This window comes from Planococcus citri, chromosome 1 (assembly GCF_950023065.1).
Source record: "Planococcus citri chromosome 1, ihPlaCitr1.1, whole genome shotgun sequence".
NCBI classification, from domain to species: Eukaryota; Metazoa; Arthropoda; class Insecta; order Hemiptera; family Pseudococcidae; genus Planococcus; species Planococcus citri.
In genome coordinates this window covers 57551897-57578992 of record NC_088677.1, presented here as the reverse complement: position 1 = coordinate 57578992, position 27096 = coordinate 57551897, and the positions used below count along the sequence as shown (strand labels likewise).

Sequence of the window (27096 nt, the reverse complement as noted above, 5' to 3'; positions counted from 1 at the left end):
TTTCAAGTAAACTACTTCCCCAATTTTTGATTTTCGAAGTTTCAAGCGCATAAGACTAATTTTTTTGAATACGAAAAATTCAATATAGACTTCAGGTGAACACAGTTTCGCGCCACAATTACGTGGTGGAGTAACGCCAGCGTCGCGCGCTCTGAGTTTTAAAATATTATACAAATAATAATCTTCCGTATGCGCTTGAAATTCCAAAAATCGGGGAATGTTGTTTACGTAAAAAATGGCGTAGAATAGAATCCAAAAATTACCTTGGTTTTTTTCGCAAAACAATACTGATGTCGCTACAAACTCGTGAAGTAGGGCAAAAACAGCCATTTTTGCAACTTTGATCGTCACTACTGACCACAACAACAACAACTCAAATTGAAAACCCCCACACTGTTTTTTGTTATAGGGTCTAAAGTATCAAGTCCATTTTCAACCCAAACACACAAAAAAAGTTTAAAATCATCGCCTAGTGTAATGGTTAATGGATTACCCCAATAATCGATTAGGTACTCGTTTTTTCAAATTTTAATGTAAATTACTGTAATCAATTTTTGGTTACTTCTTTGATGAAAGAAGGTCACTTGTTTTTTGAAAGATATCGTTAAGATGCCTGGAGTAATAATGTTCCTTCAACAATTAGATGGATTTTGAACGAGCAGCAGAATTAATCACGCACTCCCACAGAAATGATGCCTTCAAAGTCGAGCATTTGTGGCCACGACTAAATCGTTACTCCTCCAACCATCGGTACACAAATCCAAGAGGCAGATGGGTTCGGGGCAATCATGGACAAGACAGTTCGTGTTCACTGGCATCTAACCCACAGGTAATGTCGCCTTCAGATGAAAATGCACAACTTTCGAAACATTTGGCTCTTTTGGGACCATCCGCATCTTCGGCACTCCATCATCAGCAATTGGTCGTCCGCATCCAAGTTCGCCTCAGAGTCCGAGTTTGGACACCATCGACGCACACTTTCTCCGGATACACCATTGGAAAATGATCTTAGAATAACGTTCGGAGGTTTTAAACACGAACAATATTATATTAACAGCCGCATTTTTGTTTTACTGATTTTATTTAACTCAAATTTTAAGTGACTGTTTCAATCACATAACAATTAACATGGAAAGAATTCAAAAAAAAAATACTTTCAAGTAAATAAGTAAACAGCAACTTGCAAGGCTGCAACGAAAGAAAGAACTAGTTAATCAAACGTCAAAATTAATCGATGGGGACTGAACAGTTCGAGTGATAATTTGAAGTGGTCACTCGCACCTTGAATTTCAGGTATCTAGTGTTGGGTTCGCAATTTTCCTTCTGGTACTTTGGTAAAAAGCTAAGACGCGAGACTGCCTAATGTGGCACAAGTTCAAACAACATCTATTCAAGAACTGCATTCTTACGTGAATGGTGCTGCAGTACCAATGTCCATAAATCCGGTCATCTGGTGGCAGCATTTACTACATTACACTCTACAGTTGCAGTTATTCACGTTTGATGTTCGCTATTGCCCTTCCAAAAAAAATGGAAATGCTGACTAGTTGTCGAGATTACCTACAAAGTCCAAACAGCTGATACAGAAAGCTTAAGAAGATATCGTATCCGTTTTCCATACCACACAGATTAACATACTGCCGATTACAAGTACACAAATCGCGCATGCTACAGCCAATGATCCGGAACTCAGTCCGATCCTACGTAACCTGCAATGTGGTGTATGGATGGGAGAACGCGATTCGAAGTCATGTCTTCACAACTACATGATATTCCATGGCATAAGTACATACATTCCAGTTAAATATCATGCAGCCATTTTGGAAGAGCTACACGAAGGTCATATCGGTGTAGTAAAAATGGAAAATCTTGCCAGATCGCACATATACTGGAAGAATATCGATCACGATATCAAGGGACTTACCAAAAGCTGTCCAGGCTGCATTTCGACAGCGAGTGAACCAAGCTAATTACCCATTCATCGTTGGGAATTTCCTTCACGTCCATGGTCGCGTATCCATATTGACCATGCTGGGCCATTTACGATAAGCTATTCTTAATAATGGTGGACGCTTATACCAAATGGCCAGAGATCGTAATTGTACCAAATACAGCGTCGAGTACAACAGTAGCGGTACTTCATAATACGTTTGCTCGTTTTGGGCTACCTGAAATCATCCTGAGTGACAACAGTACACCGTTTACTAGCTACGAATTCCAGGAATTTATCAAGGAAACGGGAATACGTCATGTTAAATCAGCTCGGTATCACCCAGCAAGCAACGGGCAAGCTGAACGCTACGTTTTCACGCCAAAACAGTCAATCCTAGCAATGAAGAATGAACCAGGTACGATCCAACAAAAATTGGATAATGTGCGACCGTTTCTAGTGACTGATACCCTGCTCACATCACTAGTAGTTCATTCAACCAAATTATACATCATACTACCTACCTAACAAAAAAAAAGGGTTGATCTTATTAGGTATACGAACGAGCTGAACACAATACGCGATTATTTAATCGAGCGACAATATTATTTTTCGTCGTAGCATTTTAATTACGTAACCATTTCCCCAAAGGCATCGCGAGCACCGGTATCGCAAACACTACGATAGGATCTCTACTCTTTTTTTGTAAAAAAAAAAACAACAGAAGCGAAAATGAAATGGGGTAAAAAAATCACCTCGTTATTCGATTACGCAGTATCCTCATTTTTATTCCTTCGACAAACCTACGCAGTATTTCGATATCTCAGTTTGTTCGCGTATAGCGATATTGTATTCCAATTCAAACACACCTTTACACGCCAATTATTCCGAGACGGCGAATAAGTCAATACACCGAATTGTATTTCTCGAGCCTAGCGTAAATCCCAAATCAAACACCATTTTATCCAGCAATAACGCCTCGTACAAATATCAGCTTTTCGTCTTCTCCACCGTCGCGTCGTCAGCTACCGCGAAAACAAGATTTTAATATCTTTTCGTTTTGATCCACCCTCTCACCACATCCATTTAGAGCTTACGTCGTATCGCGTCAATACCACGTCACATATACGTCATGCATAAAAAAGTTTTTCCATTTCGGCGACGACGCCAACGACGACGATGCCGCGTAAATTCTCTCTATACGCGAATTGTCGAGCTCAAAAGATCTATTTCTTAAACCGTGAGAGAAAGAGAGAATTTCGAAAACGAATGACAGAGGAACATGGAACACACCGGCGGGGCCGGGTGGCGGTGTATGCGAGTATTTGCTTTAGCGCCAAATCGCCTCATCGTTTTTCGCAATCGCCTCTCTGCACCTCTCGAGTGCTTTCTTCGAGCTTATCTGGAGAAAACCTGGTGCAATCTGAATAACAATCGTTTCGAGAATGTTATTTTTTCGGCACATATAGAAGAGAAGTGAAAACGGAGAGAAAATCAAAGAGAGGATAGTACATAGAAAAAAACCACGTAAATTCAGCCACCGTGTATTGTACGTAGGACGACGCGTGTTTTCGCCTGCCATCTTCACCCTTACACCGGTGGTAACCCTCTCTGGCACACGTCGAAATACCGTACGTATATACGACCTCGTTTCGTCTATTATTTCGACATTTTGTGATTAATGTCACGTGCGAGTCGAACATACCGCAACGTTCGTTCGTGTATTAAAAAAATATTTATCTACGTATACATACACGCGTACAGGTATTAAGGTGCATCGACAGTCTTTGTATATCCTGCAGACAGAGCTAAAACCTAATGCTATCGCAACATACAAATTTTTTTCTAACCATTACCATACACACTGCACAACGTGTGTTTCATCAAATGCCTGCGAAACTTATTCTTATTTTATTTTAATATTTAAGATTGAGGATAGCAAGTGCATTCAAAGGAATGCTCGCCTTGATAGATGAAGATGTAGAATATTACCATGCGATATTTCAACGGCCTGCATATTCAAGTTGCCGGAGTCGTATAAGAAACCTTAAGTAAAATCATATTTTGTTGAACTCGAAGATGAACTCTTAACTCGTACTATAATCTTGTTACGTACGAGTCGAGTATGTAGAAGAGTTATGGCAAAATAGTACCCATACCCATACACTCTTTGTTTTACAACATTTGTAGTGGGAGGTTTTTCCCTCTTTCCTCACGTTATTTGCTGGGTAAATATTTCCTTAAACGAAACTACCCTTTGGCGACCGTGACAGGACAACCGGTGGCATGCAATATCTGTGCTGTAGTTATTGTCAACTATGAAAACGTTGTATTTATACACCACCCGAAAGACAACAATATCTTGGCGACCGTGACAGGACAGTGTTTAATTTGACTCGCATTCGTTCCCCAATCATACGCATAGTTCTTTCTACGGTGTTTGATTGGGGATTATATGCAGTACCAATGTACCATTGAACCGGACACCTATGAACATAGTCTACCCATAAATGTTGTCAGTACTTTAAACGCTTGTACTAATAAAAACAAAATTTTAAAAACGTAAGTGTTTATAGGTATATTCGGAAAGTACATGGATGAAAAAAGCTACAATTTGACTACACTTTGTTGGAACATTCTGGTCAAGGGGTTCAACAAAACGGGAATGACACAAAAAACAACGGAAGGCCCATGTACGCAAAGGACCGAAAAAATTGACTGTAAAATTTGTTTTTTTTTTTTACATTTTTTTATGTGTATCAATTTTTTTGAATCAAAATAGTAATTTGGTGATCCCGAAGCACAGTATTATTATTTAAGTAAAAAAAAAGTAATGCATCTAAAACAATTGAAAAAAAATTTTATGATCAATAATTTTTTTCGACCTTTGGCGTACAAGGGTTTTATTTTTTGTGCCTTTTCCGTTTTGTTGAACTCCTTCCCTTACCATAATTTTGCAGCAAAGTACAGTCAAATTGTAGCTTTTTTCATCTAGGTACTTTTCGAATAAATAATCACTTCCACATTATCAAAATTTGGTTTTTGCATCTCATGCATTTCAAGTTAATGACAGTATTTATGACTAGACTATGTACTGATTCGTAAGTATAATACCTAATTTTATTCTCCATTTCAGTCCAAATCCGATTGTTTTTGATTTCAACGACGATGATCCTGAATTATCTGATTTAAAATTAGGAGAGATCATGGCGGAGCAAAAATGGAAAGAGTAAATCAATTAATTGAAATTCTTTTTTTGCTTTGATTGCAGAGCAGAAGAAAAATCTAGTGAAGGCACTCAGGGAATTAACCAGGATGGGTGCAATTAAGCGAGTGGGGAGGGAATGGTTGTTTGAATTTATTGCGTAGAATCTGTACTTATCAAATTGTTATCCTGTTTGGTTGTCAATTTTTTTGTACCTATTTTGTTTAATTATGTATTGTGTCTTTAATTTGGTTTTTGTTCAATAGTTGTGTCTGAATTTATAGCGTAGTTCTGAAATGATCATGTATCATTATTTGTCAAACGTAAATATAATAGAGGAAGAATTGTACGTGAGCGATGGGTTTTTGGTCTCATCGATGTAAACACAAAAACTGTAATCTTAAGATAGGGTCCAGACAGAAACGGGGAAAAGCCCCCGGACCTGACCGGATCATGAACGAGATCAAAAATTTCTCCATCTTTGTTGAGGCACTCTGTGTTTCAGTAAAATAGCATCGCCATCTATGTTCGGTGACTGGTACCTCCGTGAACTCCATCGGCATCTGCCTTCAGTTTTTCATACTTCATAGTTCATGGCTCACGCAATCTCTCGCCTTAGTGAATAGTGGAATCATTCTTTCAATTAATATTAATACGTAGGTAATTATTATTTATTCTTTCTACCACTTAATTAAAAATTAGAAGAAACAACAATCGTGTAGAGCCGTATGACGGTAACATGCGCAATAGAGTAAGTACCATAGCACCATAGCCACGTTTATTTTTCAATTGACAATTAATGTCAATTTCCAAGTTCACAGACAGGGTTCCATCGGACACGTCAAAAATCCGGCCAATCTGCCTCCTTGATAATTTAGGCAAACTACTCGAGAGGTGCCTAGCTGCAAGACCCCGGGATGAAATTGGGAACCAGCCATCCCCATGGCAGTTTGGTTTCACCAAAGGCAAAAGTACGGCCCAGGCCATAAAAAGGATCCTGAGCAGAACTGAAGGAATATGAACTTATGTTGTGGGTCTATTACTGAAGCTACCTGGAGGATCGAATGGTAAAGATGAAAGGCGAAACGAAAGAATTTGCCAGAGATGTTACTGGCAGATGCTCTCAGGGTTCCGTATTAAGACCCATTCTTTGGAACATCATCTTTGACGAATGCCTCCGGTTAAAAATACCGGAAGGATGTGAGTCAAAAAACAAAAAACAAACAAAAAAAAAGGGTTCCAGGCAGAACGACAAATACCTACCTTAATTGATACATATAATTCGAACGCACGACGCCCGCTTTTTTCCACAAAATCCACACTAAAACGATGTGAAATAGATTCCTCGGACAAGTTGAAGAAAATTGATAGTTGAGTTCTTATAAAACTCTGGAGTTTTGATAGAACTTAAACTAGGTACCAATTCTTTTCAACTTATCCACGGAATTTTGAAAAAATTCTTCAATAGAACACTATTTCCCATCATTTTAACAAGATTTTTGCAAAAAACAGCGGTAGTCAAGAGTATTAAACTGCAATCCAAATACAGCACAAGTACATAGAAAACATACGCGAACACTCATTGCAGTCAATTTCTATCGTTGCCTTCACCGTCGATGATAATTAATAGAGAGAAACGAACTCTCAACTCATCGTTACTCGTACACCGTTCGATAGAAGACGAACAGTGGCGCGGGCAGAAGCTCTCTAGCCGGTTATGAATATTTATAAAAGCTCGACCATAGCTCTAGGGGTTCGAAAAATCCAACAACAAAGAGAAAGAGAGTACACCACATCGTTAGACGATGTTAAAGGCAACGAACATCGCGACGACGAAAAGAAAATGAAAGCGGGGCAAACAGAAGAGTTGAAAAAAAAACACACTCTAGCGACGTTTAAAGTGTGCTTTTAATATTCATCATTATCATCTTAGTGTTAAATCGCATTACAAGAATAAATATTCGAGTGGTACGTCGCTCGTCGCTCGGTACTCGGTACACAGAGACAACGATGAGCGGTTCTGGTTAAAAGGGGATGCTGGAGGAACAAGAACAAGGCGCATTAGCAGTATAAGCTTCTCGTATGCCTGCGAGTGTATTTGAGGTGGTAAACGCAGGGGACGAGGCGAAAAAAAGAGTACCGCAGCGAAAAAACCACTCTTTTTTTGCTCCAACGTCGACGTTGTTGCAGATAGCGCACGATAGTACGATGCGGTAATAATAATTGTAGCGTAAAATTTACACTATTTTTTGCGACTTGGCGACGTGTCACCAGAAAACCAACAGACACGAAGACTAAATTTTATCAAAAGGACGACGACATCGTCACAGTCGTGTACGAGGCGTCGGAGGCTACGGTAAATTAACGCATTTTAATTTTTCGACGTAATGAAATGATTTTTCAAAGAAACAGACCAACGAAAATGCAAGACGCTACCTCTGTATCCCATCAACAAGCACTCCTACAGAGAGGCTGCTCTTTCTTTTGTGTGGCCTAATGATGAACGCAAGAAAAAATTTACCAAATGCAGAATACTTGAATGAGTTGATTTTTTAACACAGAAAAATTAGACATCTTTGTACTCCGAGATATTTTTCATCCCCTTCTAGACCGAAAAAAAAAAAAACTAAGTCAATCATTTTCACGTCAGTTGTGCTGCAGTCGTTGCTCAAATCTAATATTCGAGGGTATTTAACAATAATTAGACATTTTCTACTACGCAATATGTTTGTTTAGATGACCACTTTTTTGTATAGAAAAAAAACTGAACACGAATTTAATCAAAAATCCGATGTACAGGTAAGGGATTGATAAAGCGAAATGATACAGTTTTTCAGACAATCGCTTTGCTTATTCCAAGCAGATACGTTAACGAATAATCAATCGGTAAAACAATAAATCTATGATCGTATTACATTGATTACACATAGTACGTTTTCAACATTTTATGTAACTTTTTGACAGGTCACCAATATTACTGACACGAACGAGTTATTCAGCAAAAACGAGGCTGAACTTATACGATTTTGATACACAAAAAAAGTAATTCTAATACGAAAAGCTCATCGAGTAGGTAATTCGCGTAATTCCAGTGATACGGTAAGCGGACGTTATAGTCGAATTATCCACCGCATCCGTAACAAGATCCCTTACCTTTGAATTTACATCCCCACAATTCGAATGGCGGTTTGGCGTATTTTTGTATATGACGTTCGACGTACTTGGGTATCAACGGTTTACGTTTCTCGATCTCTTCCCATAATTTTCTCTGTGTTCGTTTATTTATTTTTCTTTCGATCGGTATGGTAATCTGGTACGGGTCTTTAGGCGGTGCTTCGGTCGTAGTGCCGGTGGTTGATGTTTTACGATCCTCGCTAGCCGATCTCGGGCTTCTGACACTTTTCTCATCTGCCTTTTTATCATCCGTATCACTCATCGGCGTAGCTTCATCCGGAGTTTTTGGCTTTCCGGTTTCATCGTCAGGATCGGTTTTTACTTTCGATTCGTCTGTAGGTTGGCTCGGATCGAGTCTATCTTCCGATTCGACGGTCGGGCCTTTTGTAGTCTCCAGACCTTCAGCCATAGCCGTTGGATCTGCACCAGGTTTCTCCTCGGCAACACCGCCAGGTGCTGGTGATGCTTGTTCGGGATCAGCCGGGGGCGTTGTGTCGGGCGCAGCACCTTCTGGTGCAGCAGGAGGAGCACCAGGAACGCCTTCTGCTGGAGCTTCGCTTACTGGCTCGGTTGCTGCTGCGGCGGCGCCTGGCGCAGTCGGTGCGCCTGAAACTGGTGCGATGGTAGAGCTCATCGGGCCGGTTTGATCTCCTGTGACGACATCCGTTTGATATATGGAAGGATCGATTTCGGCATCAGGGCTGCGGAGTAAATTGCCAGTCACATCTTGTAATTTCTCTTCCGACGTTTTAATAACGGTGTCGTTCGCTTCGGCGACGTTTACGTGCGCAGCCGCCAAATCGAGACTTTGAAATTGTTGCGACCCTCGAGAATTTCTACCGTTGGCCACTTTTTTCTCGTCGGTCATTATTGCAGAGTTATGGTTACGTGTGTTCTTTCTATACACGAGAAAAGTGAATTTCTACGATTCGATAACTGTTTCATCGATGGCAATCGCGGTTTAATGCTTTTGCTAAGTAATTACGAAATTTAACCAATTTCTATCTCGCTAACCGAAGCAGTCGAAAGGCAACGACCAAATGAGCACCAATACAAAAAATATAATCGTCAATTTGGTATTTGCTAGGAATTGTTGACATATCGTCTGTACTTTTGTTCTCTTTCAGATGCACTGATTCGAAAAAAAAACACATTTTTTTTTCTTTCGGGTTTCAAATTAGTATACTCATTCACTTTTGAAGATACTCCTATTGAGCAGGGGACCTTTTTTTGTAGAAAACATAAATTTCTCCCAAAATTTAGTATTTTTAAAATCGAAGAAGATAGTCCAGATACGAGGAAATAATTATATTTTTGAACAATTTTTTTCTGAGTGTGCGTCTCGTAAAAGTCTTTCCCAGTCAACTACCAATGATCGGCAAGGTGGAAAAATTGAAAAAAAAGCAATTTAGTGCTGCAAAGTCCAATTAACTCCGCAAAATCAAAAACAGAAAAATTTCCACAAAAGCATCTACTCCGCTGCTCTAAATTTCAGGCAAGGCAAAACATGCATCCTTCTACTCAAGATAGGTTGTCAATACTTCAGGAGAAAGCAGGTTATTCTGTAATGGAACACCCTGTACAAGATGTTTATGTAGGCGAGTAGAAAGCAAAATCGGGTACCAAAGTATTTCTCCTTGGAGTACAAGATTATTTTACCTTACACACACGTGAAAAACGACTCTTTCTCTCAAACAGAGATAACGTTTTATTTACAATTCCCAGTACCGCGTTGGCGTTACAGCTACGAGAACTACGAATCATCATCGTAATAGTAATACGTAGAAAGTATGTGCCTAGCACCTCCACAATACACCACCATAATATGATTTAATTGCTGCCTTTCGCAACCATCTGCTACGGTCGTGTGTAAATTGATAAGATATATATACACCAGCGTAATGGAGATGGGCAGCAAGCACAGTCCGTGGGTTCGGCGTACACTTGTACGATCATTTTTCACATACTGCCTCTCTCCACCTCCCATCATCACCCTCTACCCACGGGTACGCGTTCGCGGTGGGTTTCCTCCCCCCCATCTCGGTTAAAGCTCGAATTTCCGGTTTCGCGTTTTCCGGCCACTAAGAGAATTTTTCACTCGACGTAGCGCAGCCCATGGTCGGTCTAGCCAACCCTTCTCACTCTTTCTCTTTTCGTATCTTTATCGTCGTCAACTAAACGTGTATCGCGCCCAACGAGCCGCACAGATAACGCGGACTTTAGTAGCAGCGACTATAATCCGCAGCTTCGGGTTTATTAAGGTCGGTTAATGAGGATAGGTTGAATCTACCAAAGTATAGATATAGAGATGATGCCGCAGCGGCAGACTGCGCTCGAGTGAAAAATCGTCCTTCGTTCGAATAATTGATGAGTTAAACGAGTACCCCGCCTGAGCTTCGCCATGCCTGACCTAGCTCGCGATTATCCGAGTATACCGAAGTACCTACAGAATTAGGTAGATAGATACGTAAATCGTACCAACCTAAAACCTTGCGATGAGATAATAGATATCGGTGCAGTGTACAAGGTAGGAGGAGGGATGCGGTAAAAAATACGCACGAGTTTTACAAATGCGTCGGATTTAATGTCATCGAGAAATAAACATGACGATGTACGTAAGTCCCATGTTTCGCAAGCAGTAAAACTGAGGATCGCTTGACTTTAATCTAAAACAAAGGATTAATAAGCGATTTACATAAATTTTTTAGATCAAACCGAATAAAAAAGTCTCTACATCATTAATTGTCTTACAAATGGAATTTTTCTGATACTAAACTTGAAGGTGTTTTCAATTTGGAGGGAAGAATTTGTGACGCGGTGAATTTGCTTGATGGAAAAATGGTTCGCTTTGAACAAAGAACAAAAAATGTTGAATACTGAACAATCAATAACCATTCAAACATTTTAATAAAAATTATCATTTCAGTATAGTAACCGGATCGCATTCAAAAATATAGTGATTTTTACTCAGCCAAAAAATACATTTAACCTGGAGGCTAGAATTAGGTAAAATTTATTACTCTCAAAGGAAAAATCACTATATTTTTGAATGGGATCCGGTTACTATGTCGAAATAGTAAAAATTATCCATACTTTTTTTTCGTGGATGATTCGAAAAGTATCTGCGGGTTTTGACAAGAGAAAGATCTGAATTGAAACCCCCATGACCGAAGTTTTGGAGCCGAAACCCGGGAACGTCCTTTAGATATTCTAGACACTCTAGAGGAGGTCAATAATATCACGACCTCGTTCGTTGGCTCAATTCATTTTCCTTTGTTTTCACGAAACGTTTATTTTTCTTTGCAAAACTGTTACCACTTTTTTCATCAGTAACAGTCATTGGTACGTTTTTATTTCATTTTTTTAAACCAATCACTCTATTGATTGAAGCTGTATTTTGATTTGGTGATTTTTTTTTTTTATGAATCAACTCATTACACTAGCACTCCGTTATACTGATCAGCTCGTCAGATCAACCTTTTGATTTTATTTATATGCATTTCAATTATAAGATACCCTGTTATATGTTTGTGATTTGGGTACCAAGGACCTTATTGAGCTCAAGACCTACGATACGAGTCAAACAAAGGTGGATACAACGACAATCCAACAACGAGACAGTTTGAAGCCAGCTACAAACGCTTGTTAATCCACGCCGAAATAAGAATACTTTGTAACTTATACTTAATTGTGTTTTTGTGTTTCTTTGAAGAAATTATTCCACATTTCCGAATGCGAATAATTAAAGAAAGAAGCACCCACGAAATGCGTGCGACCTCCCGATAGATGTGGTTCACAACAAGAAATGTGGACACATTTACCACCGAGCATGCCACCAAGAGTCTAAGTTCAAAGAGGTGAAGTCAGAAAAACTAGCAGTAAAATGCGCTTTCGACGACTGCAAGGAATAGTTGGGCGCTACGGACGAAATTATGATCCTATTCGAAGGCCACTCCAAAGAAGGCGACCCGCTGATCGCAAGGCTTACTAAAGTCATAAAAAATCGAGACGGAGCTTCCGATATAAAGTATTCTCTTTGTTTGTTCGTTTTTGAGTATAGAAAGGACGATAAAATAGTGAGCTAAAGAATCACCAATGATTTCGTAGTTTTTTATATAAAGGGGTGATACTATTAACCATTACCTTATGTGATGGAATTATTTCTGATTCTCCGAAAATAATGACAATTTGTTCATAAATTAATACTATCAAGTATCAACTAACTCTTCATCACCGAATTTCGCCATTTCCATTCATTCTGAGGCCTCCAGCGCGATCTTCGATTTTACCACAAAGCTTTGAAATTGATTTGAGCAGCTATAGAATAGAATAGTGGTTAATTCTCGCCTATCCAACGAGTTCACCTACCTTTGGCAACATTTTCTAGAGTACGCTTCATTCAAGTGCGTTGTTTCAATCAGCATACTTTTGCAGATGATCTGGAGCAGGCTGATCGAAAAACACACTCGAAATAGTCACATGGAAATCGGTTCAAATTCGGATAAACTTGGTAAATATGCCGAGAATAATCCACCACTCGATTTTTCAGCTGCAGTCTATGTCAATTTCCACGATTTTATCAGAAATTGAAAGTCGCGCTCGAGGCTCCAGAATGAACGCAGTCTGTAAAAAGTGAAATTCGCAGAAGCGAAGCATTGTTCGATTATTACTGTTAATCACTTCACTGATTTAATGAAAGGCGAAGCCACAAATACTCCGAAAACACAAGAAAAAAGACAGAAGTTTTCAACGATCATTGTAAACGTTTGGGAGTCCTTTTCTTTCAAGGAACAGTTAAATGACGTAAGTAACAACCCATTCAGTTTGATCTTAGACAAATCAACAGACATTTCAACTCATAAAATGCTCGGCATCGCCATTCGATATTTCGGTGTTGGAATGAAGGAACTCATTTCCACTTTCTTCTCCATGGTACATACAACTGAAGGATGGCACATCAGATGGTTCTACAGTCACCATACAAGCAGCACTTGGAAAATGTTAATCATCCATATCGCGGTGAAAATTCTTACAACATAACAGAAGAGTTTGTCTTTCATCGGTTGAAAAAATTTTATTTAACAAAAAACATTGCGGTCGACGTAATGCACGACATTTTCGATAACATGGATCTACCGATCGACGAACTCGATATTATGGTAAGTATGTAGTTTTTAAATTGTGTAGGTAAGTAAATGTTTCAGCATCTGATTGGCATTACCTGATAGGTAATGTTCAATTGATGACATTCATGATGTCATGCATGATACTGGTATTATAGCAATGAACCAGGGCTTTCAAATATTCGTGAATATCAAGTCAACTATGTACTTTCAATTTTTCGAATTTTGATTCCTTCAGGACTGAGTAATAAGTACAAGATGTGCTGTTCACACACTACAGTTGGGCGTCGACGATGCTCTGGAATGAAGTGCCCCGCTTACTACTAAAACGAAATACTTTGTGGAGCTAAAGAAGTATCTCTGAATGATATTGTGGATTCCGCAAGAAAGAACAGCAACTCAGCTCGGATATTCTTGGGTTTGATTTAATTTGAGAGTAGATGCAATCTACAACTTTTGAAATTTATTTTCAAACTCACGAACATGATCGACTTAAAAATAATGAAGATCAAGACTATTTGTATGGTTAAGTATACCTAATAAGAATATCCTAATGCTACATCAAACAAACATAAATGTAGATGTCCAGCTTATTACTGATACATTTGCTTGTGTATAATATATTTGTAACTAGAGTGGCCCAGTTATGAGTGCGCTCATTTTTTCATTATTTCACTATTGAGTGACAAGAGTTGTAACAAAACAATTTAGAGGTACAAACGAGAATGTTTTATGTGAAAAATGCACAGAATCAAAGTTGTAGAGAATGAAATTTTCAACAACTTACAAACGATTCATTATTCTCCAGAATGCATAGTTTTCCCGTTATTCTCAAAAAACAAAAACCTTATGATGATATCGTAAAATTTCATGTTTTTGAAAGTATCTCAAAAAGTATGCATTCTAGAGAAAAATAAATCGTTTACAGGTTGTTGGAAATTTTATATATTCTCTACATCTTTGTTTTTATACATTCTTCATGTAGAACACTTCGTTTCAAATTGATCTGTTACGTACAATTCTCAAAATTGAAATAATGAAGAAATGAGCACACTCATAACCGAGCTACCCGTAAATATATCAATAAACGTACAAAATGAATTTCCAAACTCATGAACATCAAGATATAATGAAAGACATTAAAAAACGAGGAAATGTAATGTTTCACTAAAAGAAAAATTGAAGGTAATGGCAAATAAATTGATCAAATCAAATGAAATGAGTGTCAAGGAAGCAGCATTTTACATTAACCTGAGTATGAACGTACTGTGTACCTATATAATGGCTCTGACTTTCTGAAAACATTGAGCCAGATGGCTCATGGCTATTGAGTAACCTTCATAGTCTATACGATCAAACAAATAGATACCTACCCGTCTTTTTTTCAGGCTGTAACGTAGAATTTGATTTTTAAATAAATTGTTATTCATTTGTGCAGGCAAATTTGAAACGGCAAAAACTAAGTTACTATTCTATGAAAAAGAATACAGTTCCTCCGAAGACCAGATAATTATGTTCTAAAGAAAAAAATGAAAATTTTAAATACATAATAAATTTGAAGGTGTGGAACTGAACCTCTATTTTGATGAATCAAGTGTGATGTTTTTTCATCAGCATAAATACAATTATTTGAACCAGTCAACTTGAAATAAAAATTATAATGAAAGGGGAGGAAGAGCTGATGATGATAATGCAGAAACATATTGCTTTCGTTTTTCGAATTTACCAAAGAAGACAATAATATTGTACATAATTTTTTTCATGGCATTCTCGGAAGAGACCAATACTGGAAAAATTACGAAAAACATACTCCAAAAAAAGACAAAACTATAGCGAAAAGATGAAACACAAAGAACAACGCACCCGAGTCATTAAAAAATTGTCAACATCAGCGAGTAACGCTAAAGTGGCCGCGTCTCTTTACAAAATTTGTAAACGTCTCGACGTCGTCGAGTGAAGTAAATTCGATACTTGAAAAATTTCCCCTTCGAGTTCTTCATCGTCAATTTCTCGGTTCGCTCAGTTGAAAAATTGGTCGCTAACTTGGAAAACGATTATATGTACCCTCGGTACGGTATTTATATTCTTTCTTCTCAACGACTTCCAACTTCACTTCAGCTTCCAATTCCACCAGACACATATCCCCAAGTATACACGAAGGAGGAGATCAGATACACAAAATTATTTCGACGTTTGTTGATGGTGGCTCGTCTACAAGAACACATTAAATATTCTCAACGAACGACTAAAATAACGAAACATACGAAGACGATGAAGCAGAGCATCCAATGTGGAAATATCCGCATCCCTTTTCTCTCGCTCAGTCTCAGCCATCATCAAGTAAACCAAAAATGTAGCGCTTCGATTTGTTCAGGTTAGCGAAGGGAAAAGCTTTCACTCGAGTCTGATGGTATTAGTTTGGTTGTTCTTAGAATCGTCGAAAGGATTACAACACTCGTCGTGGTGCTTTTTACCTCCTCGTTCACACACAGCAGCGTAGATCCGGCTTGCTAAACAGCCGAGTCAACACGAAGAACAGAGTGCTGACATCTGGCTTTTGGGTGATAAATTCGAGCTGTCAGAAGCATATTTTTCAGCCGCTGGCGTCAGCGTCGTCATGCAGCAGCTCTCCTTGTTTCACAATGTGATAAACCATCGTGAGAAAGTTTTCGAGCGAGAATTTTTGTTTTCTCTTTTGCGTAAATGGAGAAAGTACGAATACGTTCGCTGCAAAGGATAAGTAACAAGAAACAAGCTACATGTAGCCACTTTTTTCCCACACCATTGTTGCTACGCACATCTTAAGCACCTGGTGGAGCGTTGTTCGCGAACAGTGAAAACCCCAAGAAGGGGGCCAGAGAGCTGGGATGATGAATGGTTCAGAAAGGTTTACCTGAGTATAAAATGCTAAAGACGCCGGTACTAAATGAACCATCATCGCATAGCAGTTGTTGACTAACATTGTTTATCATTCTTTTCTTTCAAAAAATTGTTTCGGATTTTAGAACTTTGATCATGTTAAGGACTTTCTAAGAAATTTGAATTTTTTCTGACTTCCCAGACAATCAGATCAATTTTCAAGTTGTCTGTTATGTTGGTGCAATTTCTGGCGAAAATTTCAGTTGGGAATTGTGCAATTTCAGCGAGTAGTTAATTGTGGTTGTTGGTTATCTGCGTTGTAGGTGAGCCCTTAAAACGGTACGATTTATCTTCGCGAAACGACAACGAACGACCGACGATACACACCTGTAATTCAGCAATCTCACTTCGAAATTCAAAACTGTCCCCGAAATGCTCTTCGCGAGCGATATGACGTACTTGTCCCATTTTCTCAATTACGACGACGGCGACGAAACCGACAAATTAATACTCTCAACGTCTTTCGCAACTCCATTTCTGTAAAGTGGAAAAAGTTGGTCGTAAATTGGTCCGTGCATTATTAAACAAGACGACGACTAATTTGCAGCGAAAGAAAATAAGAGAACAGACAACGACGACAAAGCCAAGCAACAGTCGAAGCAGGCATTCCCTTGACAGACGTATCGTCTTTCAACTTTTCACCTCCCACGTACCGCAACGGCAACCTACCAACTTTTAATATAAGCCAAGTTTTTCCGCTATTATTCTCGTTGGCTTTCTCTGTGTCTCCCTTTTCACCGCTAATGTCTTCGGAAAAGCAGCTACCAACGGAGAAAAAAAAGACGACATCGTGTTTCGTTAAATAAAAATTCAACAGATGTTACCGCGAAGCCAAATCCTTCATCTCTTTTTCTCTTTTACTATTGTACAAAAATACGCTTTTTTTTTGTCGTCTTCGTCGCGTGAATTCTTCACGATTACGTATACTTTACGACAGATACCTCTATAATAATAAAGTAAGATGGCTTCGTCGGAGCAAAGGGAGTTCGCAACACAACGTACAACGTAACGCAAAAGAAGGAAAACTTGCGTGAAAAAAAAATCAATGTGACGATCAAATCTTTTTAATGGTTTTAGTACGTCGTCGTAGCACATATAAAAGATACACTATAGACACACGACGGACGTAAGAAGAATAAAGGTAAAGAAAACACGCTCCGGTAACATAGTAAGCTACAGGGTGTTCCAGAATAACCTTTCACTTTTGTTTTATTAGTAGCTCTGAGAGAAAAATGGTTACGGAAATTTTTTTATAACCAAAATGAAGTAGAAATGTGCCGTTTTTAGACCATATATTTGAGTTTTCATTATAAATTAAGTTTTAAAAATTATTCCACCAAGATGTTTTCCATCATTTTTGACACAATCGACCAAACGTTTTTTAAAATTATTGAACACTTTGTTGAGCATTTCTCTTCTAATCAGTCTTGATTCACGAATAATATTATCTAGGAGCTGTTTCAGAGTCCTAGGATCATCTTGATATACTTTTGACTTGAGGTAACCCCATAAAAAAAAATCACATGCTGAAAAATCAGGGGATCGAGGTGGCCATGAAATTTCTGTGTTCAGCGAAATTATTCGATGACCAAAATGCTCACGCAATAAAGAAATCGTGTCCGTTGCGGAATGACAGGTAGCGCCATCCTGTTGGAACCAAGTAACTCTATACTTGTGTCTGCGTTTCAATTCAGGAATGAGAAACTCGTTTAACATTTTGCGATACCTCTCACCGTTCACCGTTTCATCAAACACATACGGTCCCACTATACCGAATTTAGCCACGCCCATCCAAACAGTCAACTTAGCGGAGTGTAGAGGTTTCTCGTGTATTATCATCGGATTCTCTGTCGACCAGTAGCGCATATTTTGTTTATTCACATCACCGTTTAGATAAAAATGAGCTTCATCAGTAAAGAGTAACGAGTTCAATGGAATCTCACCAGTATCAATTCTTGTAAGCATATCCTCGGCAAATGATTTTCTTCTCACAAAATCAGTTTTTTGTAACTTTTGAATGATTAAAATCTTATATGGATGGAAACTGAGGTCTTCAGATAAAATTCGTTGCAGAGAAGTTGGTTTGATTTTTAAATTTAACGCTCGTTTACGTATTGAAGTGGTAGGGGTAGTCTGTACTGAATGCCTTACTCGGTCCGTTGTTTCTGGCGTTCTTACTGATCTTTTCCGACCTGTAGGCTTATTTTTACAAGCATGAGCGGTTTTCTCGAAGTTTTTTACCCATAATTTCACTGTTGGCCTCGATGGCACTTCACTTTTACCGGTAAGTTTAAAATGTTTGCGGAAGGCACGAATTGCACTAATGTAAGAGTCATTATTTTTGAAAAAGGCCTTTACAATAAAAGCGCGCTGCACAGCCGTCCACTTCTCCATGGTAAAAAATTAATACTGAAACATAATTCGGCATGTGTTGGCTACCTGGAACCGCTTTTACCATTCCCCTAACACCATTTGAACGCAGATCAGTGCTCACCAAAATGTGAAAGGTTATTCTGGAACACCCTGTACAACTTAAATCAATTATCAGAAGCAATGGTTACGAGAACCTGCACATAGGAGAAAGAACGACGAGCAGACGAGCGAAAGGACGAAGACCATGTAAAATGAGGAAATTTTCGATTTCCAAAGAGGTCCCGACGGAACCGGCAGAAAACGAAAATACTATTCGATGTAATTTGTTACTTTTCTCCCTCAACTACCCATACCTGTTATCTTTCTCTGCTCTATTTCGCTACATTCCATCGCTATACCATGAACTATAAGGGTAGTAGGTAAGTACACACTGCAGACACCGACTACCAGCCCCTTAGTAATCATCGCTAACTCGAGTCTCCAGAGAAGGCTAAGTAAATAATGAGACTTTCTTACAAGACTGAAAAGCTTGTAAGTCTTGCTTTTTGCGCGCCGCAGCACACAATAAAAGAATAACTGAAAAAAGAATCATTGTTACTCGAGTGTTTTTTTCTCTTCTTTTTTTCTTTCGTACGTGCCGTGCGCCAGCTCGTTTCCGCATTTTTGTGAGATTTTTTTGTACGCGCTTTACCTCATCTTCGTCTTGCTATCAAGAGGGAAATGACCACAAAATCGACTTTATATTCCCTTGTGCTCATTTTGAGACAATTGTAAGTTGTTAACGTGAACATTATCTCGATTAATTTCGATAATTAACTCAATTAGGCGCCTAATGCGAGTGAATATGCTCGCGGTGTCGTCTATAGTGTTCTAATTAAATGTGGACTTCGCAAGACAGCAAGCTTTCCACCACTGATCAAATTTTTAGTCTTCTTTCTCACTTAAAAAATATATCTATCTCTAGCTTCACTACAATTACTGTTAAGTACTTATTTTCAAGAATGCCGCTCATCAGCTGCATACTACATAGAAGCAAATATAAAAGTAATTTTTTTTTTACCTTTTTCAATTCTTTATTAAGCTCGGTATCTTCGGAGAGTTTCCGTTTTTCGGTATTACCACCAGTACTACTGCTACCGCTGATGGATGAAACAGAAACATCAGCTTCTAAAGTCTGTAATGAGAAAAAAAAATCATCACTAAAAGCTCAATAACACAGCTCATCCATGCGACGAAATGCACAATGATGTGACAAAGCTATAGGAGTGTCTCTTCAGAGACAGAAAATGAAGGATTGAGGATAAAAATCAACAATCTCTAACTCCATCCTATCATTCATCTTCAATCGTGATCAGTTTTTTTTTTGCAAGTAACTACATAATTAACTACCCATGTACAAAGGGCATTCGCATTCAAATACTACTGACAGTAGCATTTGAATGACCTTCGTAATTCAACCAGAAGTCAGTAATCTGGCCGCAACTGGGTGAGAACAGTTTTTTTGTCAAGTACCGATAATTCATTGTTTTATATGGGGAGGACAGGGAGGACTAAGTAGCGTAAGTAAAGTACTAGTTTCATGGTATCTACGTGAGATTTAGGGCCGTATTCGTAGGCGTTTTTCAAGGGTCACTTGGCTAAGTGGTGAATTTTGAAGCAATTTTTCCAGGCGTGACTGAATTATTGAAATGTTGTTTATTGTTAAATTGAGAGATTGGACTCCGAAGTATTGATTTATCATTTTAAAAATACGAAATTTTCATTCTTATATGAGAAAAATTGAATCAAAATTCACTACTTAGCCAAGTGACCCTCGAGTAACGTCTATGAATACGGCCCTTATTGATATCAAAATGAAACAAAATTTTTAAATTTATTCTCTCTTTTTGTGTCAAGGAACCTGGAGTATTCATGGAAGTAGACTCTGCAGAGTGCTCATGCATAACAGCATCCAAAAAATGTAAACATATACATTGTTGCAACGTTTATGTACCTGGAAAGAACTTCAATAAATGAAAAATCTGTAACATAACTACCAGCTGTCCAATATCAAGTTCATAACCATTCAAAAACTTGTAAACGAAAGACAGCTAAACGTACATACTATGTACTTGCAGATTCCATATTCTATGGTTTTCAATGAAAGAAACTATGATTTTTGAGCAATCAATTCATAATAGGTATCTGAAAATGAATTGAAGAATATTATAGAAAATACTCTTTTTGCAAAGTACAGGTATCTCTTCCAAACAATCACCTAGTGAAAACATAACCCGTTAATTAGTTTTTAACCTGAAACCTTAAATTTCAAAAATTGTGGTTAAAAACCAGTTATAATTGCAATTTTTCCCGTTTTTTTTAACCTTCTGGTTTTGTAAGTAGCAAAGATTTGATCAATTGTACTTGAATTTTGTAACTTTGAAGTAATCATTGGAGATTTTCACGGCAATTTTAATAGTTTTTTGTACATTTTGTGATGTTTTGCGACATTGATAATAATTATTAATATATGATTATAATTCCTTTAGGATTGCATCAGGAAAATGTCTACAAGATTGTTTCTAATTCGGTTTTGGCAACCAATGATGCTACTAAAAACATATTTGAAAATGCTATGAAACAAGCGACGTTTACCTCCGATATGACGCAAGCAATCGTTAATCTCCTGGAGGAGAAAAAATTCGACTTTCAACCATAGTACACGGGTCACTTTGGAACAGCTCGAGCATGGCGTGAATTTTCCCGCGGGTGGCTCGTGGGAAGTTGGTGTGCTCGGGCCCCGGTCCCAAAGTGCCCGTGATTTAGCCAATTTTAGTCACCATTGTTAAACCATGGTAATCTGCTATGGTATTTTTCAATACGTGTTTTGTAAGTAGCAAAGATTTGATCAATTGTACTTGAATTTTGTAACTTTGAAGTAATCATTGGAGATTTTCACGGCAATTTTAATAGTTTTTTGTACATTTTGTGATGTTTTGCGACATTGATAATAATTATTAATATATGATTATAATTCCTTTAGGATTGCATCAGGAAAATGTCTACAAGATTGTTTCTAATTCGGTTTTGGCAACCAATGATGCTACTAAAAACATATTTGAAAATGCTATGAAACAAGCGACGTTTACCTCCGATATGACGCAAGCAATCGTTAATCTCCTGGAGGAGAAAAAATTCGACTTTAAACCAATATTGTTGAAAATATTTGCTGATAACCCAAGTTATTTCGATAAAACTACTAGTAGTACACGGGTCACTTTGGAACAGCCCGAGCATGGCGTGAATTTTCCCGCGGGTGGCTCGTGGGAAGTTGGTGTGCTCGGGCCCCGGTCCCAAAGTGCCCGTGATTTAGCCAATTTTAGTCACCATTGTTAAACCATGGTAATCTGCTATGGTATTTTTCAATACGTTTGAAAATTTATGTTTACCTGTTTTTATGTATTATGTTTTTCATGTGAATTTGATCAATTTTACGGTAACCAACCTACTAATTACTATAATCATGTAACCACATCTTGTTCTCAACTGTACATTCCACGGTCAATGTTGGTTAATGTTACAATGTACGCTTAATTGGTTTTCATTTTATTTAATCTACTGTTTTAACTTATTGTATGTATTTAGATAAATTCAACTCATCAATTTACCATTAGTTCTCCTTAAATATTAAAATTTTAATTTGTTTAAAATAATGTTGTTAAATCAACCTATTTATCTCTTCTCTTTATTGAATTATCATATATTCTCATGTTAATTCTACGGTTCATTATGTATAGTTTTGTTTCGATCAAAAGGAACTGAGGTTACATCTCAAATTTCGTCTGAAGGCGTTTACGAGAATTTTCAGGGCAAATTAGTAGCTCAAAATACAAAATTAAGTTGGGTGATTGCTGGAAAACTTGATTTTTTAGAGCCAATCACAACCTCCCTACATTGCTCAATGGAGCCCACAATTGATATTCAACTGAAAAAATTTTGGGAAGTTGAAGATTGTGCAAATCTTGCTTCAGAAAAAATGTCCAAGGAAGACCTTGCTTGTGAGAAATTTTACTCAGACACTGTGACCAGGGTCTCTGGTAAATATTGTGTTCGTCTTCCTTTTAAACGAAATCCTTCGCCAGACGGTAATGCAGATATATAAGTTATTACTCATATGGCTACAATCGAGCTGGTCTCTCGCCCTTTGTAAGAAGAGCGGCAACTCCAATACCGCGCTATCCTCTAAGCCAGAGGGACGGTCTTTACGCAGTTTATTTCTTTGGGTATTTTGGGCGAATTCGATTGAAATTTTTAGTAAGTTCGTGAAATCGTGATGGGAAATTATTTATATTTTTTTGAAAATGTTATGTCTCTTCGGGTAAGTAATGTATGTATGCACTATGCATTATGGTTAATTATTTTCATTACATATTATCATTACTACTATGATTACTATTATATTTACGATTACCTAAATAATTTTTATTTCTATTCCTATTTAGGTTGGTATAACAATCATTGGCATGATGACCAGGTCTCTTACAACGGCCGCAAGTCATGGACAAAGTTGATGCATCGGCAGAACTCTTGGGCTTGACAATCGGTGGCTCTGAAGGCTCATAGCAGTCGATCACGAGTTGACGGACGCCCTTAACGTTGTCATTTAAGAAATTTTGTACTGGATTGAAATTAATCAAAACCTACCTATTCATACAATAATACTTGGCAGTGCAAGAGTTGGAAAAACAGTTCTCTCAAAAGCATTATACCAAACATTATCACGCTTCTATTTTCAGCAACCTAATAGCAGTTCAGAATTTATGTTATGTTATGTGGACCAACAGGTAAAGCAAGTCATAATATTGATGGCATAACTTTACACAATGCATTCAAGTTATCTGTAAATTAATATAATGGAACATTGATTCCTCTAACTTTTATAGTTGAAAATACATTACTTATACGTATTCAAAATTATTCAATTTGAAATTCATTTTGAGAGATGAAATTAGCATGGTAGGAGCTTGTATGTTGAATCATGTTGATCAACGCTCAAGTCAAATCTTTAATGATGGAACAGGTGACTATAGTCCAATTTACAAACATCCAGACCACGCAGACTTTCTACTTAGTGATCATCACGAATAACGGAAACGTCAATTAGTGGTGGATCACCAACGAGGAGATCACGATGCTCCAACATTAGTTGGACATCGCAATGAACAAGTAAGCCACTCATAAATTAAAATCATACAGTAAAGACAACCTATGGTCAATGCTGAATTCTAATAACACTTTGTCATTTATATTATGTCCATGTTTCACATAGCTAAACGAAGAATGTAAGCGATCAACGTAAAATAACTACGATTCTTCCCTTTAGCCGAGGTGTGAGTAAGCATTTTTTTTTTTTTTTTTCAACGACGAGGTGCAGGTAATTCCGAGGCGTTAAATACCTAATCTGGCAACGAATTATTGAAAGCGGTCGATCTCTATATTATTCTATTGACGAAAAACGATGAATGTTCTGAATTGTCAACTCAGAAGCGCGATCAAATGAAAGGTGGCTGTTAGTAATGTGTATCTTCTTAGTAGATCGCTTTATAATTATTCTTTTCTTCAATTCTATTGCTATAAAACTTCTAAATCTATCACTACTTTCTTACTATTTTCTTCATTCTTTCTCTGCTACCTTCGACTGTCGCTTAATTTTCATTCCTCTTCCTACATCCACTGTTATTGTGATAGCATTATAATAATGATTTTCATCTTAAGCTATTACCCAGTTTTATACTTTTTTAATACATACGTTAAATCTCCAGTCTTGTAAGCGTTTCAACATAATACAGAAGTACGTTTACTTTTTACCCTGAGTTTTAATTCCAACTAGCAAGCAGTTTGACATTCAGGTAATCTTCGAACGTTAGAAAATCAAGACTGATCGAACCAGATGTTGAATTTACTCAGAAAGAAGATTGTAAAATGCAAAATGCAACAACTTCAGCAAAACGCCAACGCGACGTCTTGTTGCGCTTCAACGAAAAGGCCTGTTAGTACAGAGACCGACACAGAGGAAGCGGACACAGAGGAAGCGAACATAGCGTATAAAATATGAAAAAACTTCTCCACGTTATTATATTTTGATAAAGCATTACGCCATGATACATATACATTTATCGAGTGGAAACGAAAGGTAAAAGTCAAGTTGTGGGATACTGGGGGAACTCAGGACTGATAGGGTGAGATGCGGAAGAGGAATTATACGAGGGATAAGTATACATATACGTAGTAGAACGTTGAAAACATAAAACGAACGAGAAAGAGATTGGTTGTAGTAATTTCATTTCAAAAAGGATTAACGTGATCTTTGTACGTTGGTCGGGTCTTTGCTGCGGTTGGTAATATACATTTAGCGCTATGCCACGGAATGGAATAGTCTACTATATTGAGTTAAACAGGGGAACCGGAGAGAAGAACACGACCGACAACTTAAATATCTTTTTCAGTTTACAACTTCGGTCAAAAAAAAGGTACTTTTTTTGGCTCGAATAACGACACACAGCGAGAAAAAAGATTGGCATTTTTGTAAAAATTCTAGTTCGAGCAAGATATGTACATATTTCTCCATTCCTTCATTTTTTTCCCTCGTTGAAAACTCGGAATACGAATCACGGTGGTAAACTTTTTCATCGTTTTGTGGTTTAAACGCAGCTACCTGTACAGACAGAGAAGCAATAAACGAATGACGGAAATTGAATATTTTCTAGGTTCGTGTTTACAGGTTGTTTTTTTTCCTACTTCTTCGTCTCCATCGTCTTGTCTTTGAAATAGAGTGAAAAAAGGAGAAAAAGACAAGTAGTTAAATGATTTGAAATCCACGGATTGGGGCGAAGAGAAGTGCAAAAGTTGCTTAAATATTTGGTTTATGATCTCTGCACGAGGTGAACGATGGAATATAGTACTTTCATAGCTTTACTCCCCATTTTCTCCCTTCACTTTTCCGCCTTTCCGGCGATCTCCATCTACATCCATCACTTCCCCAAATACCTCCAATGAATGCTAAACGATGGTTAAATATTTACCATTTTTTCGCGTGCTCTTTAATCGCGAGCAGCGCAGCGGATTTATCGTTCGCGTGTTTATTATCTTCTTTACATAACTGTGTATAAATTTACTTATTTATAGTATTTGTACGACGTAAAATATTACGTTCATATTTCAGCGATTGGCACATTAGAACACATCTACAAAACGCATTTAGTAATTAAATCGGAAAACGCACCCTGACAAGAATTTGAGCTGTTCTATAACATTAATTTTGATTCAATTTTTTCCATTCTATACTCTCGTAGAAATTTTTACTCCATTTTTATTTTTATTTTTAAATTGTCAAAAAAAAGGTATATCAACAAAATGCCAACTTTCTGCAGCTAAATGCCAACAAAGTTGAAAGCTCTATATGAATTTCGAAGTCTCAGATCTGTTGTATGCGGAACTGAGTGGAGGTCATTCAAGCTCCAGTACTCAAACAAGTCTAAGTACCCACCATTAATGAAATCGAAGGTGCTTCAAATCCACAGTATGAGACCTTGGAGCAATTGATAAACTTCATCCAAGTTACGGAGAGAAAAGTTGGTAAGTAATAAGTTGATTAAACTTGAAAAATACATATTATGGTCATAAGTCAGTGAATTCTTGAAAAATATTAGTATGGATCGCAGATACAGTCACATAGGGCGAGATGTCCCGTCCCAACTTATTCTATGTATCAGAATGCTTCAAAGCTATCCTAACCCAAATCTTTCTCACTAATATAATTTCTCAAGAGCGTAAAAATTCTCAAATCAACTCATCATCCATTTCTGAAATCAACCTTTTCTCGCGTTTTCGCTCTTTTGATTAAAAAAATTAACACGAAACCATCTCCCGGCAATTATTCGCTTTTTAGGCCACTCTTTCATAAGACGCGATTCGCGATTCAATTCAAACTCGTAATTATGTTATTCGCAACATTACGAAAGAAAAATGAAAAAAATAAGTTGAAAGCAGACTTTTTAACACATAGAAAAAAACTTTCTCGCACTTGAAAAAAAAAACACGATCTGTTCTCGTTTCGTTCTGTAGTCGAGTTTTTTTAAACCTTTTTAAGAGATCTATTCAGAACGTACTCGGATAAATAATGCATTTGTCTCATCGCCCTAAATTCATCTTTTTCGCCTGAGTTCACAGTTTAAGAGTAATTAAAACGGGAAAAAATGGCATTAACGAGGCTTTTGTTGATTTACTTAGTTATACTAGAGGGTGATGTTCGTGTAGTGCCACTGTTATGAGCATAGAAGTCATATTTTAAAAATCGACTCTCCTGATTTTCTTATCGAATGCTCTGGTAGAAT

The 27096-nt window shown here is 37.6% G+C and overlaps 1 protein-coding gene across 4 annotated transcripts in view; it reads right to left on the bottom strand.

The window, feature by feature from the left end:
* LOC135833021 (uncharacterized) overlaps nt 1-27096 on the bottom strand; it is a 238517-nt gene that overhangs the window by 137352 nt on the left and 74069 nt on the right. For 3 of the 4 annotated variants that reach the window (XM_065346621.1, XM_065346618.1, XM_065346620.1), the window contains exon 3: nt 19785-19898. The exons of the other annotated variant lie outside the window; for it this stretch is intronic. In XM_065346621.1, the coding sequence (XP_065202693.1) occupies nt 19785-19898 (114 nt within the window). The remainder of the gene's footprint in view (nt 1-19784; nt 19899-27096) is intronic. 4 annotated transcript variants of the gene reach the window in all.